Source organism: Penicillium vulpinum, assembly GCF_028829585.1.
Source record: "Penicillium vulpinum strain IBT 29486 chromosome Unknown utg000003l_segment0_segment0, whole genome shotgun sequence".
NCBI classification, from domain to species: domain Eukaryota; kingdom Fungi; phylum Ascomycota; class Eurotiomycetes; order Eurotiales; family Aspergillaceae; genus Penicillium; species Penicillium vulpinum.
Genome location: NW_026643243.1, coordinates 4,521,692 through 4,545,981, shown reverse-complemented (window position 1 = coordinate 4,545,981; position 24,290 = coordinate 4,521,692). Strand labels below are relative to the sequence as shown.

Genomic DNA, 24,290 nt, shown 5'->3' with positions numbered 1-24,290 from the left:
CCAGCACATAGCAGAGGAACTATCAACGAAAAGTAAACTACTCCAACATCAGTGGAGAACGCCCTACCAATGACAAGCTGACTCATGCAAAATCGGGTGCCAGTGCCGATATGGAGATGGAGAAGAGAGTATATCAGTCGTAAAATCCCCTCAGACCACCGTGAAACCGTCCAATTGAATTCTATCACATCCCACCCTTATACCTAAACCCCTATCAACCCACGCATTCCAACAAACCCCCCTCATTTACTCAAAATGCCCTCCATCCTGGAAGACCCCTCAACCCGCAATCCCCCACCAAAAGCACACAAAGATGCAGCGCCGACCCTAACGGCGAGGAAGACTATCCTCCCCAAATTCTCCTCTGCGCCGATGACACTCTATCCCATCACGGAAGGGCCCCAAACTGTTCCAAAAGATCTTATCAAATTCCTGCACGACGAGTTCACCGCGGAGATCCTCCGCGGTGGGACATACCCCATGGAACAGCCGATGCCGCTGGAACAGTTTGCTGACTATTGGTTCGGGACATTTGCGGTTTTAGCGATTTTGGACGATGAGGGGGGGGGGTTGAGGGAGGGGAGGAACTGGGAGAGTGTTTGTTTGGGAACTTTTTATATCAAGCCTAACTATCCTGGTATGTGGGTTTCTGTTTATTTTTGAATATATATCAACTTCTATGAGAATAAGACTAACTTTAATAGGCCGCTGCTCCCACAACTGCAATGCGGGCTTTCTCACCACCACTGCCGCACGCGGTAAGGGTGTCGGACAGGCTATGGGCGAAGCCTACCTAGAATTTGCCCCGAGATTGGTACGACTTGCCCCGAATTTGCACTTCGCAGCCGTTACTTTATCAAGCGCATTAACACGACTAACTCTTTTTAGGGATACACTTACTCTGTCTTCAACTTGGTCTTCGCTAATAACCCGGCCTCTATCCGCATCTGGGAGAAGCTAGGATTTAGCGTTATTGGGCGGGTTCCCAAAGCTGCGCGGTTGGCGAATAGCGAGGAGTTGGTGGATGCATTGATTTTCGGGCGTGAGCTGGGAAATTAATATGCTAAGTTTCAGTTTCAGTTTGAAACGTCCATCCATGTTTCAGGTATGAAGTCGTGTTTGAATTACCGTTTTAAGTATACAGGATCGTGTCGCTACGAATGATGAACATACTACAACGAACTAGAAAACATATACATATGCCAATCAAGTTTACCGATTAAAATGAGTAATGTCATTTCCAAGCTTGGAAGACCCAAGGCAAACCTAAATAAAACTACAAGGAATAATATTCACAGTGAAGAGAATCGGAATGGTAATCAATGAGACTCAGAAGAGAAAATAACCACGAAATAGATGACCCCAACGCTCAAACCATACCATGCAAACAATGGGGATATCACGCAAAACCTGACTTGTCAAGATCATGGCTCCCCTCCACACTGAATTAATACCGATTCGAAAACCGAGATCGAACCGAGGGAGAAGAGATGTAAAGCACAAGTAAACAAACATAGATAAAACAAGGTCGTAGAAGGGTAGATGGAGGTCGGATGGTGAGGAGGATAGAACGAGAGAGAAGGAGAAGGCGGTGAGGGCTAGAGGTGATACAGGAGGTAGCTAAGGAACGGTGCGAAATATACAACTCGGTTGCCATTAGCGCCACCGTGGACGCGTATCCACCTGCTGCGGTGCTGCCTGCTCTTTCTCCATTCGCTTTGGAAGTGGAAGTAGACTCGCTCGCCTGTTGCTAGAATGGCCTAGCGCTGTACCTGGTCGTGCCGGTTTGGTTGGGCTCTCGGTCCCATCTGGAGCTTTTGATAAACTTCGACTGAAAGCTGTGGGCGGACCCGCAAAGCTCTGGCGACTGCGAGGAGTGTTTGCTATTCCTGATCGATGGAGCCGGCTGTACGGCGGTGGCTCGAGGATTGAGGACCGCGCTGGTGTGGGGGATGACACGTTGCGATTGGGGCTTCGAGAACCAAAGCGGCTCGAGACGCGACTGGTTGATCGAAGACCGCCAGGGATCGGGGATGCAGACGCATCTCGTCGGGATGAGCCGGGTAATGGGATTGTTGATGATGGCCGGGGTGTGCGTGCCAGTGGTGCGGATGAATTCCGCAGTGTCGACTTGTAACTGGAATTCAAGTCATTCAAGTTTGTACTGGCGTTCCAGCGTGGGCGATTGGGAATTGTAGACAACGGCGCTGGTGTACGAGAACGGGTAGCGGGAGTCGGTGTGAAGTAGCTTGAGGATCTGTAGGATGGAGTAGGAGAAGGAGACATAAAGTTCCTCGGTTGGGGGATTGCAGACTTTCGACCGGTGAAAGTCGCCGTGGGTTGCGGCAAGCTGGAATAACGACGGTTTGGGGGCATAGTCGAGCGAGCCGTGGCACTTCCGACTGAGCTTTCGCGGCGGCTTGAGCCGCCCATGGGCGTGGAGGCGTGCTTGTACGCATTGCCGGCCATGATAACTGACGACGCAGGCGAGCTTCCTGGGGTCCCGATGGCACTGCCTGTGGCTGGACTATCCATGGTGAGAATGCTGGAGATTGAGTCTCGTAGCTGGTGGCCCTTGGTAATGTGTACATCCTCGAGAGATGTATCCATTACCTTAATGCTAGCCTTGAGAGCATCCATTCGGGATGCCATGTCGGATAAGAGGCGTAGAATCTCACCATTGACAGTCAATCGATCGTCAACACCTTTTTGAATGATGGAAAGCACACGCTCAATGGCAGGGACATAATGCATTTTTTTTGACTCGAAGCTCTCTATGAGCTTGGCCAACGTTGACGGGTTGTGCACCTGCATGCCGCTTTCCAGCCCATCTTGTAGTTTTCCAATGCTGCGTTCGACCGATTGGAACATCTTTTGTGCCTGGGACCCAGCGTTGCGGAAAACCAGAATCCATTTGTCTTCTGCTAGCTCCTTCAGGAGAGCTTCGGCATCGGTCTCAAGAACCTGATAGCTCTTTAACAAGCGATTGCGCCGGTCCTCGATCTCCTCACATGCACTCGGGAAAATAGCTTCAGCACGTCCCTGGAACATTGATAGTCGCATAGGCAAAAACTCCAACGATGCGCGCAATGGCTGCATACGTGCAAAAATGGCCATGAGGTTGGAGTGGCTGGTATCATCCTGCGGCGTTTTGATAACGGGAGTGGCAGACGCCGAGGCCAAGAGGGGGCCAATACTCAGACGATTCTGCGAATGTCCACGGCCCTTAGAAGGGGACTCTTCCACGATCGTCTCCAGCTCATTGATGTCAAGGCCGCCAGTGGTATCGCCCGTATCCATCAACGCCTGATGCCGCTTCTCTTCCATCTCAAATATCAGCGCGCTCAAGTTGTCTACTTCCACACCCACATCGCCCAGAACATTCGACCAAAGTTCTTCCCACTCCATTGCCAATTCAACTTGCTCTTTTACGCCTTTCAGCTTTGTCTTGATCTGAGTCCAGTTTTCCAGAATACTTTCCATCTGGCTCACGATAGTGTTCAGGTTATCCACGTCCACATTGGAAATGTCGTCTCGAAGTTGGACATTCTCAATAGCCCTAACATACACATTGACTAGGGACTCAAACCGCGTAATTGCTTTATCGACTTCGTCTAGCCCCTCCCGCCCACCAGCCGCAGCCCATTCCACATCATCTTCAGAATCCAAGCCGTTCAGCACATCTGAGGCCTTCTTGATCCAAATCTGAATTTGTTCTGCGGCACCGTTCAAGGCACGGACTGCAGTCAAAGCTGTGGAAATGTTTTCGATGCTTGCCTCGAGCGAGCCTGGTTGTGGGAGAGGGATGGAGGTTAGTTGCGAGAGCTGATTGCTGAAGGAGGCACGGGAAAAAGAGTATATTGAGTCTGCGCGCTGCAAACCCATTGGGTTGAAATACGACTGCGTGTTGGGATGAGATGTAGAGCGCGAGTGCACGGCATCGGCGGGAGGCGAGTCTTTGGGCGGGGGTGTTGGAGCGGACTGCTCTTCAGCAGACTGTTCCTCTCTTCGTGCTGTATCATCGACATATTTTTCGAAGTCGGTCCGGTCATCTTGAACGTCATTGAATGGTTGGGGGGTCGGTATCGGGTCTGCGCGCAGCTGCGCGAGAACCGGCTCTGCGACAGACATGGGCGTGGGTGGTTTGATGTATTCGACCGGCTGGGTAGTCACTGGAACAACAATGGTGGCCGGAGTGGATAATTCAGGGCCGTCCACGACTGCTTCGGATGACTCCGGGTCCTCCCTTTGCGCGTCTGCAATCTCTCGGAGGATATTTTGGTGGGGAAGCTCGAGCTGGTTCGACGCGCTTCGCCTGAACACCTGGGTTTCTCCGGGCGATATATTTGTACCATTCCAGGCCTGGCCTTTCCTCTTTACCTTGATCGATAGATCTTGGTGAAGATTATCAAGCTCCTTCAGGTGCTCTTCGGGGATCCGACCGACTGCATTAGCCTGCCGGTTCTGCGCCGCGGACTTATTACTGCCGTCCAGCAGCTTGACCCGAGCTGCGAGGGCGGGAGAAAGTCGACGGAGGATGGATGTTCGGCCGGTGCTAGTCGGTTCGGCGGGCGAAGGTTCTTCTTCGTTATTGCTGCTCCCTAAGCTCCAAAGGGATGATTTGGACTTCAGGCGTCGGATGGTGGAGGTGCCGGAGTCATTTGGAGAGACGGAGAGCGCGGGGGTGAGGGACGGAGGGGATGCGGGTGTTGTGGACGTGTTGGGAGGATGCGTCGCGAGGTCGGTCGCAAAAGTTGAACTGTCGGCTGTGGCATGCATGGAGACAGACCCTGGGATTGAAAGAGCAAAAGGACCAAAGGATGTGGTTCAGACAGGGATACAAGGAATGTTTCGTCTTGTTCGGCACTTGGTAACAGGGAGACCCCTTCTCACGGTTTAAGGTTGGCTATTTGGCGGTTCAAAGGATCGGAAAAAAACGCTGCTACATGACAAGAAACAGTGGAGAGTTCTAGATGCAAGGTCTCATGAACTTGAGGGAGAAATCGGGCATCAAACGTTGAAATAAATGAAAAGAGGGATAAAATGGTCATGTATGGCCGTTTACTCTACAGAATGGGTACATCCAGCCCCGTATCACTAAATATGGGGCCTGATGTACCTCTTCGGTATGTAATTCAAGGGGATCAGCGAGATCATTTTACTTTTATTTTTATTTTTATTTTTTTGTGGCTTTAATTCGATGGTTTCATTTAAATGGCATTAGTTGTTTCTGCCAGCACACTAGGCCTATATGTATATCAATCTAATTCCTAGCCCTATATATTGTACAAACACTACTTCGATACCCTCTATGCACCCTCTGTGCACGAGGTTTGACCATCGGGTCGAAGTGGAAGCCTTAATCATTAGAAATAATTAATGCTCAAAGGGGTTAGTTCCAGCTGGGCATATTTGTATATTCGGATCAGCAACCATATGCCTAACGCGGACTGAGCACAAAAGTAAGACACCAGGGGATGAATGTTAAAGGCTTCAGCCTGATGACGATGTATGTACGCGTCCATGGAATGAAACATGAGTAGTGAGATGTATATAATAAATACAATTCCAAAAGAGACCAACAATCCAAAACCAAAATATGCGGAGGGGGGCAGAACAGTCGGCGACAATTCAGGGGTATCGTATCAAGTGCCCATAAAGATATCAAAGGGGAAAAAAAAAAAAAAAAAAAAAAAAAAAAGAAACAACCGAGACATACACATGAAGTCGCAATACTTCAAGACTTCAAACACTGCCCTCAAATCAACCCAGCACTTGGCGGCCGCCCAGGGTTAGCTGCTTGCCAGTCACGCACCAGCTCTTCACGGACAGTTTTGCACCAAGCTAGCAGTGCAGTATCAAATTGCTTCCAAGCTGGAACACCACTATTATGTACAACCCCCATAACATCAACATCCAGGCGGAGCTCCCACCGGAGTTGTGCAGCTTTTACCCAGAACTGAAGATTCTCAGTCTGCCGGTATGGCTTGGCAATGTCCAAGTGGTAGGCCGTAATTTCCTCAAATTGGCGTTTCGACTTCTTGACCGTAATGTTGTGTAACTGAACAAGGGCACGGCCATCCCGGAACCTATCAAGAAACGCAGTGGGAAGGGAGTCGCTGGGAACCTCCTCTACCGGTGTCCACGTCGGTAAGGAGTCACCACCAGGCAACATGCTGCGTAAGAAGGACTCCTCGCGTGAGCGCTCACGGCCTCTCCAATCACCAGTAGCCCAGTCCCAATTCTGCCGTTCTTGGGCTTCAAGGTCTTCTAGTGTTTTCTCCCGGGCCAGCATGGTGCGCACAGCAGCGATCCACCCCTGAATTCGCCCACGTTCCTCCTCGCGCAGACCGCTGGCAAAATGTCGCGCAGCCCACCGCTTCAAAACTTCTAGCACGTCTAAAAGTTCTTTGCGGATCTCCCGTTCGCTCTTTATTGATGCTAAGCGCTCTGGATTCTCGTGAGTGGTATAGTAGATTTTGGCTGCGCGAATTGCATTCGTGACATCGTCCAGGATGCACATGCCCTGCCTCTCTTCCTTGTTCATCGGGGTCGGGGCCTGCCCGGAATGATCATAATCGTGTGTCTCGGGCACATCACCGGGAGAAAGACTCGACCGGATAATTGGGCGGGGAGGAGGCTCCGCACCATTTTCAATTGCCTCGATGTTAGTCTCCGCTTTATCTAGCGCGAGCATAAGTTGCCGGCGCAAGAACATCAGATCTGGCGGAGGGGGAATGTGGTGTGTTTTGATGCTGTATGTGCTGACTGTAGGCGGCAGCATCACCTCGGCGTCCTCGTCGTCAAATTCACCCTCCGGGTCTGCCATATCTGTTGGGCTCGCGAGCAGGTCATCATTCATGTGTCGTTGATTGGGAGTGATCAAGACTCGTGGCACATTCTGCCCGTTCTTTTTGTTCTTTTCCCACTCGCGGCCCCTTCCGCTCTTCCCGTCCAATAACCCTGTGCGGGCAAAGTAGTATTGTAGGTGGGCTATACTGCCGAGACTCATGACGCTGTCGCGGTGGCGGGCTGAGTCTGAGAACTCTGAACCCAATGCACGGGTATATCCATGGCGGCGGGATGATGTTGACACAGACGATCTGGCATCTGCCGAGGTGGCAGAGGAGGCCGAGCGGGAGGACTCGGAGGAAAATGTGCGGTCCGGGGAGGAATATGAAGAGATAGCTGGCGTTGCCGGAATAGACGGCGACGGCGAGGAGGTCCGGATGCGCGTCGGCTTAGAGTCCATGGAACGTCGGGGCGCGTCCATCTTGTCTGAATCATTCAACGTGAGCTATTTCACTGGACCGGATTTAGATCTGCGTCGCGTGAATATCACTGGAACATTCACAGGGACCGGAGGAGGGGATATTCTGCGGGGGGTGTGACGTTAATAAGGCCTGGGCAATCCCCAGACGAGAAACGGCTTTTATATAAATGAATTAATGAAAGGACGGAGGTTTAATGAGACCTGCAGGATCGACGGACGAGAAACTACTTTTGGGCTAAAAGGGGGGCTTCGACTAACCGGGGCTAAAAGGGGAAGCGGGTCAACTGCCCACGTTGAAAGAGATGAGTTGTTTCTTTTCCACCAAAATAAAAGCAATAAGGTCCCCCTTTTTGTGATTATCATAAGTTATGAAGCAACATATATATATGGGGGAAATGTCGTATAGAAGGCTTTGAACATGGATGTTTCGAAATTGCCTGGTTGGGGTTAGTGCCCCGCGTATCCATGGTTTAACGGGATTTTAAGGCTCTTTGGAACATTGGAACCTTCGGAAGGTACGGAGTACTCTGGGAACAACATACAAAGTACCTACATATGTAGGTACATTCCAAATATTTATGTATACACCGATGTACAGCACTATAATTTAGAATGCAGCTATTCTTTACTTGCTCTTCTCGCTACCACTGCCGCCTGTAGACCAGCAGTTACCCCGATATACACAGCCCTTGGGACTGGCTGGCAAATATGACCCGGAACAGGCCAGGCTGGAATTGGCCAAGCGGAGTGTTCGAGATTGATATCTGCACCCGCATCGAGGAGCAAGCCAACGATCTCAGAGTGACCCATCTCCATCGCTATTTGCACAGCTCTTCCACAGGAGAAATTGACTGGTATTGGGACATCTGTCCTTTCAAATCCATAGACAGGAAGAGGGCGACCACGACCGCCTAACACATGGTACGAAATATTGGCGTCAGCGCCATGTGCAAGTAGCAATTTGACCAGAGCGACGTTGCCCAGCCTGGCTGCCCGGATAAGAGGCGGCGTAATGTCCTCTGCTCTCAAAAGCTTCAGATCGGAGGAGTCCCAGCGTTGGTATGCCAAGGGATCTTCTGGAAGAGGTCGATCCGACTCTTCAAAGTCGCAGCAGACCCCATGTGTCAGAAGAATGGTAGTGGTTGCTGTGTCCTCCTGCTCAACCGCGAGCGCAAGAGCTCTTGTGCGGGAAACGCGGTCGGTGGTTTTCTGCACGAGAATCTCAACTAACACATTGTTTCTTTTTCTGACTGCCTTGAGTAGAGCTGGTCCGTCTCTTATTGAATGCGTCGAGTCCACGTTAGCACCGTGATCCAGAAAGAGATCCACAAGATCTAATCTTTCGTGCTCAACAGCCCATTCGAGTGGTGTAACAGGCGTTGCGTAAGTGGTAAGCATTAAAAGCTCTGAGTTTGTGGGTGTATGCTCGAAATGTAGAACATTTGCGTTCATGTTTGGACTGTATCTAAGGATTTGTAAGATCACACGCTTGCTGTATCCAGCTTCCAATGCAGCGCCGAGTGCGTCTTCCTTCTGACGCTCATTGGGATGTTCCGTCGCTGGTGGAGGTGGCGGCTTGCGTTGATAAATTGTTTCTTCGGGTTGAGCAGGAGCTTTTTCATCGGTAAAGCGATTTTTGAAATAGAATTCATGAACTGTCAAATCCCACACCAGATCCCACCTATCGTCCTCTCCATGGTTGAGTAAAGCTTCCCTCTCTGCGGCCTGGCTTTCTCTCATCCGCTGTGGCCAGTCTGCCGGGTAGTTAAACATCGAAAGTGCGTCAGTCCAGTCCGTTTCTTTGTACAGAACCCATGCAGATTTCCGCGAAAAGACCGTTGTGCTGTCGTGAGGCTTGAAAGGGGCCATGATTTTCCGCTGAAGGCATTCAGTCCATTTCAGACTATGGAAAAATGAATGGGACTTTACTTCGGCGGCTCCATTTGCGCCCAGGCGTTTCGCGGGGTCTTTGTCAAGAAGCCTGGTTAGAATATCCTTGACAATTGACGGCAAAGTCCCAGGAAGCTGTAGTTCTTGTCCAATAATCTTATGTTGTCTCTCGATGTCGTCCTTGCTGTAGAACGGGGGAATACCAATCAACATCTCATAGAGAATAACCCCCAAGTTCCACCAATCCACTGCTGGCGAAGGCTTGCAGCCATGGAGAAGAATCTCGGGGGCTGGGTACTCTGGTGTCCCAGGTATAGCGCAATTCCTGTCACCGTCCCCAATATTCTGTAGCGATTCGAAGCCAAAAATACGAGGCTTGCATAGGCTAATGTTGCCAGAGGAATCTAGAAGGATATTCTCAGGCCTCAGAGAGGCGAGGGTGATATTCCTGCCATGCAGATATTCCAGAACGCAGACAAGCTGTGCGGCATAAAAGCTAGTTTTGGCGACCCCAAACCGCCGCTCCTTTTGCAACTGATCAAAAAGATATCCACCGCTAGCTAGTGGCGAAAGGAGATCCACGCCCCCCTCGGCCGACTTGAAGGCAAATTTGGGCATTGCAATGAAAGGATGCTGAATCTCAGAGCGGAGACTGAGGCCAGCTAACATATTGATGCCAGCGTCAGATCCAGGATTAGCAGCATGATCGCAGGTGCAAGAATCCACAGTCTGCATGCCGTAGCTTCGACCGGTGTCGTTCTTTTCAACGTATACAAAATCAAGATTCTCAAAGTAGACAAGACCAAGATCATCAGCACCACTCTCATTGCAGACAGACCACACATTCTTCGTCTCCAAGCTCGGTATTTCTTCCGTTGAGTACGAAGTCGAGATTTTCAGGGTGCCTGTACCATTTTGCACGTCTATTTGATACTTACCATTGTGAGACCCAGGTCCATTTGTCTGAATCAGGAACGGGTTCACTTTAATTAGCCCAAGAGGTATGACCTGGTTTTCATACTCTTCCAATGATATACATTCATCAAAATTCTTGTCCACGGCGAAGATGGACACTGTCATCTCGGAAGAAGGAGAGGCAGAGACGTCAAACTTCAGTGGCCGTTTGTACGATGCCCAAGAAAGCGATCCAGGAATCTTGACATACGTCGCCTCTGAGGATACCTGGAAGCCCTCATATTCTACGATCGCGTAGAGCCGCCATCGGTATCTCATTTTGACATCTCGACTTGAGAAGGTGTTGCCTTGAGCAGGCCCTTCCGGATCTTGTAGGTCTGGGTCGTGTGGTAGGCTCAGACGATAAGAGGAGTCAAGGTGAACAATCAGGGCTCCAGGTCCGGGTGGGACGATATCAGCCACGGACTCTGTCTCGTTCGTGGTGCCCTGCTGGTTTTCACCTCCGATGGGAGTCTCAGACATTGGTGCTTGTGTCATTTCACTGTGTATGGGGTTGCAGAGAATATTTAACTTTCCTAGCGAGGGGTTAGGAAAGGGAAGGATGTTGAGATTCATATAATATTTATTCCACTGGATCCTAGACACGTGATGGAGACTCTGAGCCATTTCTATCCTCGGGATGTGCCTGACGCTTACTAGTATGTAGTAGATGCATACATCCTCACATTACTGGTACAAATATATTAATATATGTAGACAAGACCTTCGTGTAGGAGATGAACTATCTACAGGCTTCTAAGAAAAAGGCCAATCCTCTGCCAAGTACTTCTAACTAGGCGGACGTTGTCATGGGACTGCTCGTGCTTGTCGCTGTCCAAGTCATCGGCACATATTCCACATCCGACTCTGCAGCGTCCAAGTCCAGCTCCTCATAGAAGGTCTGATACTCCTCCATTTGATCGTTTGTCCACGAGGGGAAAGCCGGCGTCATCGGAGTCTTACTACCATCTCGCGTACTCAATGGCACCCAATACTCCGCCTCATCGTCGGCGCTATCATCATGATAGTATTCCACCACGTCCTCCTCTGTGCCAATGTGCAAGTCTCGCTTAATTGGTGGACCAACACCTCCACCCTTACACGAGATCTTCGGTCCACCAGCGGAGACAATCGCCCGCTCAACGCATCCGGCCTTCATGAGGAAAGGCAGGGTGAAGTAAACATAAGCATACTTATCTGAGGTTTCATCCTGCCATTCCCAAGATGCTATAGCTCCACAGCCTTTTTCCTCGTCATGTAGCGAGTCGCCGCCATCGCTCACCCAACCATCGATGTTGTAAACCTCAAATGTATAGAAAAAGATGGTATCCCAGAACATGCAGTCTGCTGTTGGCGTGGGAGTGGGCTTTGTCGTAGTTGTGGTTGTCGTCTTAGTAGTTGTAGTGGTGGTGGTAGTGGTGGTGGAGGGGTTCCAGAGAGAGCTGGCGCGAGATATAATTAAGGAATCAATGGAAGACAGCTCCGAATCGACCGCCAATGCTGTCTCGAAGACATCGTTGACCATATTTCCAATCACCATTGTGTAATCGGCAGGCTCCTCGTCTTCGTCATCATCATCGTCATCATCATCATCATTATCATCGCCGCCATCGCCGCCACCACCAGTAGGACCAAACACACCAGGTGGGCAGAAGGGACAGTCAGAATTACAGAACAAGATGCCTAAAGATTGAAAAGAGAATCCTGTTAGTGCTAGGAACGTAAGACTAGAGAGGTAATGGTAGAAGGAAAAACTTACAACTAATTCCACATCCTGGGCACCCCGGGCTAGCTGTAGGAACAGGTGGTTTACCAGGAGACCAAGAAGGCTTATTGGAGTTCAATGCAGGATCCGTGGTCCCAGGCCCAGGAGTGGTTGTTGGATGAGGATTGGGTGTGATGGTGATGGGTACCGGGGGCAAGGTTTCCCCACCGATGATGGTGGTTTCTCCACCAAGCGTCCTGGTTTCCGTCGAAGGATAGTATGTTTTGGTGCCACTTGTAATGGGGACCGGGATAATTGTTGTTGTCTTGGTTGCTCCAATGATGGAAGTAGTGCCGCTTAGCACCCTGAACAACAGACAAGTAGGGTTAGTTCATGATTACTACATATAGAAGAAATTTGGATACTTACGGGGTAACGATGATCGTGAAAGGGGGTGGCTGCACGGAGCTGGTCAAGATGATGGGAATGATGCCTCCTGTCGTCGAGCTGGAGCTTGAGCTCGAGCCAGAGCTGGTGGTAGGAAGAGAAACGCCCCAGATATCAATGGCCGTGGTTGTCACTGTAAATAATTGCTTTCATTAGTGAACTGTCCAATCACATTATTGAGAAGAGAAGGGCTCTCAGAGATCTGGGTAATTATAGCAATAACTTACGGGGAGGAATTGTGAGCACAGTCAACCAAGACTCGTACACAAACCACGGATAGGTCGAAGTCGTCCCATCGGAGAGTGTGCTTGTGAGCGTCGTGATGCTAGAATAAGTGATGGTCGTCGTCCACGGAGGGAATGTGATGGTAGTGGGAGTCGTCAGGGGCATGGGAGGCCAGATAAGCGAAGCGCCAGGAGGAGCAGTCACCACGGGCGAGTCCGAGTTCCAGATATCGGGGTCAACATAGTAGATGTCCCCAGAGGAGCCTGAGTCATCTCCACTTCCACTTCCACTTCCGCTTCCAGTGCCACTCTCGGACTGCAGGTCGACGGCCCAGTCTGCTGTTCCGAGGAAGGACAAGGACGGATATAGGGCCTTGCGCGTTTCCTTATTGTCCTCATCCATGTACGCGACCCACTGTGTCTCATTGAACACGAGAATGTTGGAGTACGAATCATCATCAAAGAGGTCCTGGGCGGAGGGGTTCTGTTTGAGGATTTTGCCAATCTCGTAGTCGGAGATGTAACCGGCAGTGTTGGTGCACTGGCCTGGATAGGCCCCGGAGTCCGGACCCGTGTACGTGCATTGTTCTGTGTAGCAACCTGCGCTACTCATTTGGAATGAGCGGCCGTAACTGCTCACACCTACGACAATCATGTTGGATGGCACACCCGCCTTGGTGATCATTGAAAGCGAGTTGATCGTCTCAGTAAGGTTAACGTGGGACCGCAGGCAGTTGCCTAGTCCCTGGTCATAGGACGGACATCCTGGTGTAGCGTACTTGTTGATATAGTCCCACTGGCCGTGCAGATCGTAGGTCATGTAGACAATGTAGTCAACAACTAGACTCAGAGCCTCGATTGGGAAGTATTGCAGGTACCAGAACGAAGCAGGTGCGGTGACCGAGACTGACTTGCCAGATCCGATCTTCTGCTTAAGCTCGTTCAGCAACAGGAAGAAACCGGTAGTCTCAGCCTCAGTGCCTGCTGGAATACCAGGAATATCAGGCTCGTTGGGGTACTCCCAATCCCAGTCCACGCCGTCGAGGTTATAGTTATCGAGAAAGTTGACGATATTTGTGACAAGCGTCTTGCGATTTGCTGCTGTTGCCACGGCATTGCGGAAGATCTCGTATGTGGCGGGCTCCGTAGAAAATGCCCAGCCACCAACAGCCACAATCTTCTTAATACCAGTCATTCCTCTAAAAATGTCTAACTGGTCGGCGACCTCATCAGTGTTGATGGAGAAGTCCTCATTGAGAGTGATAAAAGAGTAGTGAATGTGCGTATAGACAGAGGTATCGATTTGGTTAACCGCCATGCGCAGACAGGGGCGTTTCCAGTCAAAGGCCTCAAAGTAGGCAATGTTGTAGGTCTCACTAGGCGCATCGGACGTGATGATATCTGTCCCACAGTTGGAGATACATCCGTTTTCTCCAGGGGCAGCAGTTCCTGGAGCTCCCGTCGATGAGTTGGAAGGATTACAGAAATCTCCTGTTGTTCCACACTGGCCCCAGATATTGCAGCATGCATTCAATGGGCACTGGTTCAAGGTACTCAAATCTGTGTTGGGAGGCGCCTTGACTGTGCCATTCACCTGCGGTCCGCAGACAGCATTTGCGACGTTGGCCGGCATAGGCGGGTAACCAGTGCTGAGACAAATGTTGTAGTCTGCAAAAAGCTTCTCGCAGCCATTCCAGCCCCAAGTCTTTGAGTTAAATGACTCGATCTTTTCATTGGTCAGATCGTAGGCCGCTGCGATGGATGCGCAGTTGTCACCCGCCTTCACCAGATACGTGTAGCAATAGCCGTCAGAGCCAGGCTTGGGGGTGAAGTCCGGAAGAGTGCCTGAGGTGCAGCAGACATGTTTGCCTGGGGTCAGACTAGAGCATAAACTCGAGTCCGAATTGTATTCGGTGAACTTTGCCGCTGTGATTCCACACTCATCTGCGAGTGAGGCACACGAATCTCCGGACTCTACTTGAATGGTCTCGCATTCAGTAGCGCGAGTCGACTTGGTGATGGTAGTGTTTGTAGCGTTGGCTGAAACAGGAACAAAATAGCTCACAGTTTGCAGGGTAGACGCAGTCGATATTTCAGCCTTTGTGGAAACACATGTGCCATTCTTCGACGCCTGGAGTCTACGCTGAACAGCACCCAAATCACCATTGGTGTTAACCACAACACTCAATGAGTACCGGGATGAGAGGTCACTGCATAATTCGACGGCAAAGCTCTCTGCAATACTGCCATCATCGCTGATTTTTGTGCTCAGCTTCTCAAGAACTGAACTCAGCACCCCCTGGCTGGCAAGTCCCGAACCAGCATAGACACCCACTGCGACGTCACCGGAATAACCAAATTTGATAATTTCGGTACATTTTGCATCAGACAATTTTGCATATGCCTGAAGTTGATCCAAAACAGCGGCAACGTCGGCCACATGCTTTGAAGATGAAGTCCCCGATGATGCCGTCTGCAGAGACGAGCTTGTTTCGGTCTGTTCCGCATCGGTTGAAGCACACGAAGCAGAATCAGAGACAGAGACAGAGGCATTTGAATAGTCCGCCGTGCACGCAGAAATTGAGACATGCGACTTTTTGTCGTCTATAGGGTTGGCGAGTGCAAAGTCCAAGAGCATGGGCCTGCTGCACGCCCTATCAAGACGGTCGAGGCTGCCATACACGAACCATGCGCTGGTATCGATGTCGGCGCTGGCGCAGCCGACAGGACAGCCATCCCTGCCCTGGAAATGCCGACGCGAGGTATAGTTCCCGGCAAGAATGGCCGCTTTTGCATTTGCTAGGTCGGTTGGTATGCTAGCAACAGTCGCAGAGACGGTGTTGATAGAAAATGAGGCCAGCAGAGCATTGGCTGCATTGTTGGCTTTGTCACTAGCTGCCAGAGCACCCGAAGACGCCCAGACGACTGCCAGTGGGATGGCAGTCGCCAGCGAGGGTAATAACATATTGAAACGGCAAAATAGAGGCAGCTAGGAATGAGTCGCCACAAAGAACGGTTCGAGGGAGTAAGGAAAGACGAAAAGGGAGGAAGAATCTACCACCAGCCTTGAAGTTAGAAGACTTATGAAGGGAAGTGGGCAATGCTAGGTATAGGCAGAACGAGGGCTCCTCGACTCTCCTCCGACTCCCATAGTCTCAGCCGATCCGGAGAATAAATTAGCGATACCAAATCCTTGAGAGTTACTCGTACAAATTAGTTCCATACAGCTGAAGTATACTGGCTAGTATAGTGGCTTGGACAGGCTCGTACTGTACCTAGTGGCATGTCTAGATCCAATATGAAACCCTCCATCTACATGCATGGCTGATATCTGTAGCTGTGAATGGCCATTAGTTTCTCAAGTTGGTCTTGGCGTAATGAGCTTTTAGCCACTAACTAGACTATAACCGACAAGTGCGGTGGATCTGATAGTTTTCTGGAGGAAGAGGGGATGACCTCTCATTGGCTGCCATTGCTAGTAGAAAATTACGGTCCCATCTGGATAGAAGTAAACCTGGAAAGAATGTGGAGGGGCTCATTTTGTGTGATGGCAAATATCTTCGGAGTTTGCATGAATTTCATGCATATATGTGAGATTTGAAAAACGCGGGGGATAAGGCGGGAAACCCGGGGGGTACCCTGTCCGCCCCTGTCCGCCCCCTGTCCTGTTCAACGGGTGTCGGGAGTCATCTCAGATTAAAAGTGGGTCTTCTGCATAGGTACTGTGTATGCACACTAGTTAAGTGCTTACATTTTAATGAGTTGATAAGGCGATACTAGTATATATTGAGATTATTTGTCGGTATTCATTTTAGATGCGGCAATTCAGTCCGGGGCTAATGCACTGGGAGCCCACTTCTAACCCCCGAGGTGTTTTGGAGAGGACAGCCGCTGCCAAGACTCCCCGCTAAGCTTGCGGGTAGTCTTGGCGCCAGGGGCTACTTTGTATGTTGAATAACGTCCTGCACTGCATCCCACCTTTGCAAATTATAGCCTGTTGGCTCGCTCCTTGTGAGTTCCCCGTAAGCTGGCGACATTTCTAGGTTTTAGCTGACCACATGGCTTATCCGAGCGCCATACATCGCCCTTTTCGGAAACTCATGCCACCCACGCCCAATTTGCATGATTACTAGTGCAATACTATTATTCCGCAATCTCTACACTGGGTATTCAGACCCCTCATCTGAGTAAGAGGACTGAACATCATGCCGCGTTTGCCGGGGCTTGCACTTTCACATGCACTTCGGCATGAGGCTCAGACCCTGGCCAATTGAGCCTGGTCCTATGTGATCTTTCCTGGATCGTATATTACCCCACTGCAATATGCAAATCCGGGTCGTTCCACACAGTTTGCATTCTATACTTTAATCTATACTGTACTGTATTGTATCGTATGCATGTACCTACGACATGTACTCCGTATGTATCTACACGGATGGGGGCTGTTCTGGTTGAGAAGGAATTGTTGGTGCTATTGACCCACCGCAGAGATATGTAGATGGCACAACTTTTCCATTTTCGAGCGGGACTGCGGGAATATAGCCGTAGCAATTATGGATACGAGCTAGGCCGACAACTACCAGTTAGCTCTCTTGTGGTATGCTAAGACACACGGGTTAACGATGTCGCGTACTTCCATAGGGAGTCTGATATCCGGACTCTTTCGTCCCACTCCTCGACATTTTGTCTTTTGTCTTGTTGAAGATATACTGTTTTCCTTTCCTTTAAGCTCATCATGCGGTGGTCTCTCGCTGGGTTGCTACCGTCGCTCAGCCTTGTTTTGCTCGCCAACGGCTTCCCACTGGCGACTGATTTGCCCTTCAATATCGAGGAGCACAATCTTACCCAAAGTCTCTTTCCCAGAGTCCGTGATCCAGGCAGTGGTTCTGACACCACAACCAAGACCATTACGGATCTTTTCCTGCTACATGACGGCGGAGGAAGTTGTAATGACAAATTAGAAACCATCGATGGATTTCTGAAAGAAGCGAGACTCTTCCATGAAGTTGTCCAGAAAGCGTACGCCGAGCCGTTTGGGTTCAACCTCCTGCTGTGGAATGCCTGGTTTGGTGTGCAGCCCGGACCAGGATGGAAGGCACCTGCAACCGATAGCTCGAACCAGGCACTTTGGGGAACAATTGGAGGTATTCTATCTATTTTTACTTTTACTTTTCACTCTTCAAGGCCTACATATAGTGCTCTTGGCCGATGAAGATCAATCGTTTAGCTAACAGATAACCTAATCGATAGACCACATTTCACGCGTCGCCCAGTTCCTTTCTGGGGGTGGACTAGTCAACCCCCAAGTACCAACTGAAAAGCCTCGCCTTTTTTGCGACTCTGGGGCAGCCGAGTTGCAGTCTTTGACTCAAAGGGTCAGGGACCACGAAGGAAAAGATGTTGTCACCCGCAGAGACCCCGAGACTAACGAGCCGACGGACTATTTGAAACTCGGAACGCTATTGGAAGAAGTGACCAGCCATCCGGACACGAGGGTTTTCTGGTTCGACTCATTCAAAGGCTACGATGTTGAAGGTGGAGCAAATGACAAATTGTGTCCCGACGAGGGTCGGGTCGCTGCAGTCTCCCGGCCAAAGACATCGTGGAAAACATTGGAACAGGATGGCGCAACATTCACGTATGGCCTGGCTAATCGGCACATGTTGCTTTGCCCACGGTCCTTTGACGCTGTAGCCGGAAAAACACATGGCGTTGAGTCGCTCGCGGCTGCCATGGCCAAATACCCAGAAGCCGGAGTAAAGGATACAGCAACATTTCTTGACAAACTACTTCCTGTTGGCTCCACATTCTACCATGAGCTCTACCATCTGACTGACAGCGATGACACGTCGGATTTGACTTGTACGTATTCGACTCCCTTCCACCTCTTCTTTCTCCTATTCATCTATTGATCGCTTCTCGAATTTCTAGACAAGATGAATCAGATCCTGGAATATGCAGCGGATGAATTCATAAGAACAAAGAACGCCCATAACCCTGAGACATATGCCATGTTCGCAATGGCAGCCTATCTCTTCCAAAAGGCACCAAGCGACAAGCTTCCTGCCCTTTACAACGGTCCATATGCGAGATCTCCAGAGGCCCCCTTTCAAAAGCTTTGAAGGCCAAAGGGAAGAGACTTTAAGGTGTTAGCTTGAAATCTCCGTGTATATTGAGTCTATGCCTATTAGGAGTTGTTTGGGAGTACACAATGTCACATTCTTGGAATCAAGAGCTTTTCATTTCTCATTCAGTTTCATCTTATCTCAAATGAGAGTCTTCAAGTTTGTGAATTGATATTCATTGTATTGTTTGTCCATGATGGCTTCCCAATTTTCCACATTAGCCAAGAGTAGGCCTGTTTGTAGTGACTCTCCGTCTAAAGGTTGATCCTGAGAGAGAATCTGCTCCGTTCCATCAGCAGCCTGTTAGGCCGGTCACAATCTTGCTGGCGGGGCGGGGTGGGGGTGGGGGCAGATTAACCGATATTACATGGCATTGCCTCAGGGGGTAGAAGTGGGCTTAGCAGGTAGATTTGAAATGGAGGCTTTTACTATACTAGTCATAGTTAGTCTTTTGAAGTATAGAAGTTTTTCATTTAGGTAGTAATGAGCTGAACAATGGTACTTTTGTACATATTATGATTCCATAACAGATAACTAGTTACATAACTAGTTAACTAACTAGTTAAACGATAATTCAAGTTATGTAACTGCATGGCATTTTTTAGGGCTAGTGAACACGGGCCTGCAAATGGCTTGAGAATACGGTAATTTTAATCAGAACTTTAGAAGAACGCGTGGCAAAACTTACACTGAATACTCTGTACTTTGCGCTAGTAATACAAGGCTCAAGCTATATCGTATTTGGTTAGATTGCAAAACGGGGCGGATCTATTTTCCAACTCCATGTCCCTTCATCGTACTCCGTATGGTGTAACACAATCTACGGATAAAATAGTATGTCGGCTGTAGTGGAAATTGCTCAAACACGTATGCTAATATCTCGTCCTGCTAAATCCTTCAGCTAGTACAGCCTTAGTGCTGCACTAACGGATAAAGCCGGACAAGATGGTCCTGTCGCTGGGAGGGCAAATTTGAAGGAAGCTGCTGTTAGTGAGTGATTGTCTACATAGTCTTTCCCCTCACGGCCCCTTCTTGCTGTGGAACCAATTTGCCTGCTACTACCTTGTGCCCATTACCGGAATCATGAAGCCCTTTCAACTTCTTGCCTCTGCCCTAGCTTTTTCTGTGGCGGATGCCTATTTGGTGACTCCCCCAGGAACAGTTGCACCAGGTGCAATCTCAACATGCAGCGAGTGGGTGCAGGCCTCGTATGGCATGACCTGTGAGATCATTCATCGCCTCTTTGGCATGACCGACGCCGAGTTTGAGCTTTGGGTAAGCCCATATACCAGCTGCTTTGGCAGTTATATTGCTTTACACATGTACTGACTCGAGCAGAACCCTAGTGTTACTCAGCTTGGTGATGGCTGCAATTTGATCAGTAATCTCTACTACTGTGTACAGAGCAACTATGTCACGCAGAGTCCAACATGGACGGCGCCGGCGGCTACCACAACTTCTACAAGCGCTATCACCACACCAACTCCCACGCAAACAGGCATGGTCAGCACTTGCAACAAATTCTATCTGGTTGTCAGCGGAGACAGCTGTTACGACATTGCCGTCGCCAACAGCATTGCACTGGCTGATCTTTATTCCTGGAATCCCGCTGTGGGAACGAGTTGTGCTGGCCTTTGGCCTGATTACTATATTTGTGTAGGTGTGGCTGGGAGCTCATCTACTAGCACTACTCCCAAAACAACGACTACAACTACGACAAGTACAACGACAACCACGACTGGCAATGGGGTTGCCACACCTAACCCTACCCAGGCAAACATGGCAAGCAATTGTAATGCATTCTATCTTGTTGTCAGTGGAGACAGCTGTTATGATATTGCCGTCGCCAACGGCGTTGCACTGGCTGATCTTTATTCCTGGAATCCCGCCGTGGGGACGAATTGTGCTGGCTTGTGGCCTGATTACTACATCTGTGTAGGTTTGATTGGGGGTTCCACTCCTACCACTACCACCACTACCACCACTACCACTACAACAACCACGGCAGGTAACGGGATTGCCACGCCGACGCCTATCCAGACTGGAATGGTGACTACTTGCAAGACCTTCTATCTTGTAGCGAGCGGAAATGGGTGCTATGACATTGCGGCAGCAGCCGGCGTCACCCTGGCTAACTTCTATGCCTGGAATCCTGCCGTGGGAACAGATTGCGCTGGTCTTTGGCCTAATTACTATGTTTGCATCGGTGTTTAGTGGTCATGGATGGCACTCAGGGGCGTGCTCGGTTGTACCCAGTGAGAAAAACGTGGCAAGGCCTGAGTACTAATACGGAAAGGGAACGCGAAGAGGTGGCAGAGGATTGAATCAAGTACATAGATATACATACTACTTGAACAACTTTGGAAAGAGATGAGATGCTATTATTATTCGATGATAACCTTTCTAATCCTGCAAACTCCATTTTTCAAACGCCTTTCAAATTCTGGCTTTAAAATGTCTCAAGGCTTCACCTGTCTAGGTTCAACCGTAAAGATATCCTTGCGCTCCCAACCCTCCGGCTTCATATTATCAATACCCTTCGTCGGGTGGCTTTGGCTCGGATCGGCATATTCAGTCTGGTAGGGGTTGGGATCGAATGTCTGCTTGAGATTGGCGAGAGTATGATTGACCTCGCGGTGCTTGGCTTCGTCGGCGCGGACATACAACAGCAGGTCCCTCATCTTGCGTTGACCCTCTGGCATCTGCCAGTATTGAATGGCAATTTCGGGTGCATCGAGATCATTCCACTCCGGGAGCTTGTTTGCCTCTAGTTCCTCGATAGCACGGGTATAAGTAATGACAGCCTCTTCCTCAAGGTATCCCACAAATCTGTGGCAGATGCGTGGGGAGATCAGGTATGACAGGAAGAAGCCGTTGAAGAAGACACCTTGGGCACCGATAACCATCAGTCGCATGAACCAGCCCGGCTCGGCCAGTTTCAGGAAGGTTAGGAGGTGCATGCGTTCGTTGAATGCTTCTTCGAGCAGAGTTTCAATCCTGTATCAAACGATGTGGGTTAGCATCAGGGTAATATGTTAGGATTTTTGAACCCGGGCTGTGCAATTGACGTACCATCCATTGTCTCTCTTCATTTTGCGAAGACTACGGAGATGTCGCAGCATGCCGCCTACCATTCCGGGCACACCGGCCACACTTTCCAAGAAAATGAACCGAGATAGCCATTTGTGCTCCGTCATTTTGAAGACGGCCGGTAATTCCTGGCCTGGCTTGGGATGCCTGTATCCTGTCACTGTGTCCATGCCCCATCGGAAGACTCGTACAGTTCCTAGGGCAACCCAGTCTGACCAATTTGAAGCTTCTCTGTGGGCAATGCGAATATTTTTCATTTGCGCCTCGGTGTATCTAGTATAGAGTTAACATCTGGGTCAAATTAAGAGGCTGTGTATATACTTACACTGGATGCACCCATGCTGTTTGCACTGCCTTGACATTTGGAGTCTGTGGTGGTGGAAAGTATTCATTGATCTTGTTCTGGTGTGTTGACGAGATAGGGCGCTTGGATGTGAGGCCGAATGCCGATGTGTGCTTGCTGACGCCACATGTGGGATTGAATGTCGTTACTGCAACGCCCGAGTAGGTTCGTACAGCAAGTTGTAAGTACTGCAACCTTGCTGTAGCCCGCATAGGAGCCCTCACTGATAGAGTATTCATGATGTAACCAAAGAGAGCAAGTTTGAGGTGAGTCACGATTGAAGATGATGAAGGTAATGAAGACGATGATGTGAGAAGAAGAGAAAGAATAGAAAGAAGAAGAAGAGGAAAGCGATTGAGATATCAAGAATAGATAAAGTCTTGGTTGTTGAAAAGAGATCAAGGTAACATGCCCAATCCTTCAAGCCTTAAATACATAAATTCAATCTTTGGGAGACGAATCAAATCAGGGACATTTGATGAAAAGCCAAATCAAAAACCCCGGAAATGCTAACTTTGGATGTCCAGGTGTAGGATGGAAATGATGACACTCCGTATACTGCATTTCCCAGGTACCTGGATGTTTATATTTTCCCATCAACTTCTCATTATATCACTTATCCCTCAAGACTATAATACTGTTGCTATAATTGAACAAGAAGCAAATATATCAGCCTTCCCATTATCATTGCACTATATTCATTCCAATCCCTAATACTCTTTTCTCCCGAAACGGTCGTTTCCTTGTTGGCAGGTGGTATCGGGAGGGATCGGGAACCCCGAAATGACTCAGCCCGTAACCACCCTGCCGCCGTTTGCAGTCAATCCCCGAGAAGTATTCGGCGTCAAAGCCCGAAGTTGAAGGTCATTTTATGATTTCGGGATCTTAAAAATATCCCATTTCTTCTATCTCACCGGCGACTGAATAGATGGTACCTGAAGAAAAGGAGAGAATATCTGCCCGTTTCCTGCCGATTATGGCACATGCCAGTCAATTGCTTACCTCAAGTGGCCATGTTTTTCGGCAAAAATCCGTAAGAATGATGTTATTGATGCATATATATAGTAGATCCTGTCATGTGTTCTGTTCCCAAGTCAAGATCTGCTAACTGTATTCTGGGGTTATCATTCTCCATTGTTGCCTTTAAAGATTACATATATCCATCGTCCCCTTCAATATATGAAAAGATGAAAGAGATCAAGGTACTCTGTATTGATGTTTCACTATAATTTCCTCTCTTTCCGGCTACAAAATTGGTGGCAATCATAGCTCTACCATCAATCACCAAGAAATGAGATTGCCTAGTATAATGAAGTAGAAGAAGCTCGTTGGCTATATCCTCCACTTGTGTTCTGATTGATTGCAATAGGGCGAGAGAGAAAACGGTCAACTCCTAATTCCCCGATTTGAACATGGACTCTGCTGTCCGCATCACGGCAAATCCCTCCTCATCATCACGCACGTCCAGAGCCCGTTTCTCTAGTTTTACTACATGAGCCATAGAGGGACCTTTATCGATGCGCTGAAGGAATTTCTGCACTTTTTCGTCGCTGCCCTGGGCCTCACCCTCGACCTGATGAGATCTAGTAAGCGCTTTGTCCGGAGACACGACTGGATATCGCTCACCCTTCCACAGGTAGTATTCCTAACCCAGCCATTGAGCCCGTCGAGCTTAGCACATTTTTGAGTAAAGTCTCTGTATTGTGTGATAGCTATTAGTTAATCGATGGACTATGATGTCATCGGCTGTCCTGGGGGATGTTTCCTACCGGAAGCCGACACCTAGGGGTTCATGTGTTCATGTTAGTGACAGAGAGAATGGTAATATTTTCAAGATTATAGACAAGTCATGAGTTTGACCCACCTTGAACGGTGCCGTGGACTTTGAAAGCAATCTGCAGTAGATAAGGCATCAGCAGGGGAAACTTGTAGCTTTCGTTGTGCTGCTGGCGGGCAATGTGCGTAACATAGGACTGAATGGGATATATGGCAAGGGAGATGTACTCGTATGTTTGACATTTGGACGGAAAATGGGATTAGTTGATGAGTCGGAGGATGTAGAGTTGAAGTGTACTAGGTTGATGTCCCGAACATTGTGGGAGGGGCCCCTAGCATAATGGTTGATATATACAATTCTCCTCAGAAAATCAAGGATATAAACAGATACATACAACCCCAATTGGAAATGCGCTATTATTCTATCTTTCTTCTCAATTTGATTTTTCAATTCCATACTCTG

At 49.2% G+C, this 24,290-nt stretch overlaps 9 protein-coding genes across 9 annotated transcripts; 3 read left to right on the top strand and 6 right to left on the bottom strand.

Annotated features, from left to right (window-relative positions):
• Window positions 1-255: 255 nt before the first annotated feature.
• On the top strand, window positions 256-1,059 carry N7479_006774 (GNAT family N-acetyltransferase; the record flags this gene model as incomplete). Its single annotated transcript, XM_057254468.1, has 3 exons — window positions 256-637; window positions 705-814; window positions 889-1,059. 3 exons carry the CDS (start codon window positions 256-258, stop codon window positions 1,057-1,059), a joined length of 663 nt encoding a protein of 220 aa, XP_057108330.1.
• A 597-nt stretch (window positions 1,060-1,656) lies between these two features.
• N7479_006773 (KAR9 family protein) lies at window positions 1,657-4,779 on the bottom strand (the record flags this gene model as incomplete). The annotated part of the gene is made up of 1 exon (XM_057254467.1): window positions 1,657-4,779. The coding sequence occupies one exon, from the start codon at window positions 4,777-4,779 to the stop codon at window positions 1,657-1,659; it is 3,123 nt and encodes a 1,040-aa protein (XP_057108329.1).
• Window positions 4,780-5,758: 979 nt separating this feature from the next.
• Window positions 5,759-7,273, bottom strand: N7479_006772 (uncharacterized protein; the record flags this gene model as incomplete). Its single annotated transcript, XM_057254466.1, has 1 exon — window positions 5,759-7,273. The coding sequence occupies one exon, from the start codon at window positions 7,271-7,273 to the stop codon at window positions 5,759-5,761; it is 1,515 nt and encodes a 504-aa protein (XP_057108328.1).
• Window positions 7,274-7,891: 618 nt separating this feature from the next.
• On the bottom strand, window positions 7,892-10,600 carry N7479_006771 (putative protein kinase; the record flags this gene model as incomplete). Its single annotated transcript, XM_057254465.1, has 1 exon — window positions 7,892-10,600. One exon carries the CDS (start codon window positions 10,598-10,600, stop codon window positions 7,892-7,894), a length of 2,709 nt encoding a protein of 902 aa, XP_057108327.1.
• Window positions 10,601-10,910: 310 nt separating this feature from the next.
• On the bottom strand, window positions 10,911-15,458 carry N7479_006770 (class V chitinase Chi100; the record flags this gene model as incomplete). Its single annotated transcript, XM_057254464.1, has 4 exons — window positions 10,911-11,800; window positions 11,877-12,187; window positions 12,252-12,402; window positions 12,497-15,458. 4 exons carry the CDS (start codon window positions 15,456-15,458, stop codon window positions 10,911-10,913), a joined length of 4,314 nt encoding a protein of 1,437 aa, XP_057108326.1.
• A 1,770-nt stretch (window positions 15,459-17,228) lies between these two features.
• Window positions 17,229-18,615, top strand: N7479_006769 (uncharacterized protein; the record flags this gene model as incomplete). The annotated part of the gene is made up of 3 exons (XM_057254463.1): window positions 17,229-17,637; window positions 17,744-18,355; window positions 18,425-18,615. 3 exons carry the CDS (start codon window positions 17,229-17,231, stop codon window positions 18,613-18,615), a joined length of 1,212 nt encoding a protein of 403 aa, XP_057108325.1.
• A 1,086-nt stretch (window positions 18,616-19,701) lies between these two features.
• On the top strand, window positions 19,702-20,832 carry N7479_006768 (LysM domain protein; the record flags this gene model as incomplete). The annotated part of the gene is made up of 2 exons (XM_057254462.1): window positions 19,702-19,893; window positions 19,957-20,832. 2 exons carry the CDS (start codon window positions 19,702-19,704, stop codon window positions 20,830-20,832), a joined length of 1,068 nt encoding a protein of 355 aa, XP_057108324.1.
• Window positions 20,833-21,077: 245 nt separating this feature from the next.
• Window positions 21,078-22,290, bottom strand: N7479_006767 (alternative oxidase; the record flags this gene model as incomplete). The annotated part of the gene is made up of 3 exons (XM_057254461.1): window positions 21,078-21,615; window positions 21,691-21,981; window positions 22,034-22,290. 3 exons carry the CDS (start codon window positions 22,288-22,290, stop codon window positions 21,078-21,080), a joined length of 1,086 nt encoding a protein of 361 aa, XP_057108323.1.
• A 1,154-nt stretch (window positions 22,291-23,444) lies between these two features.
• Window positions 23,445-24,070, bottom strand: N7479_006766 (acylphosphatase; the record flags this gene model as incomplete). Its single annotated transcript, XM_057254460.1, has 4 exons — window positions 23,445-23,624; window positions 23,678-23,763; window positions 23,821-23,833; window positions 23,912-24,070. 4 exons carry the CDS (start codon window positions 24,068-24,070, stop codon window positions 23,445-23,447), a joined length of 438 nt encoding a protein of 145 aa, XP_057108322.1.
• Between the last annotated feature and the right edge of the window lie 220 nt (window positions 24,071-24,290).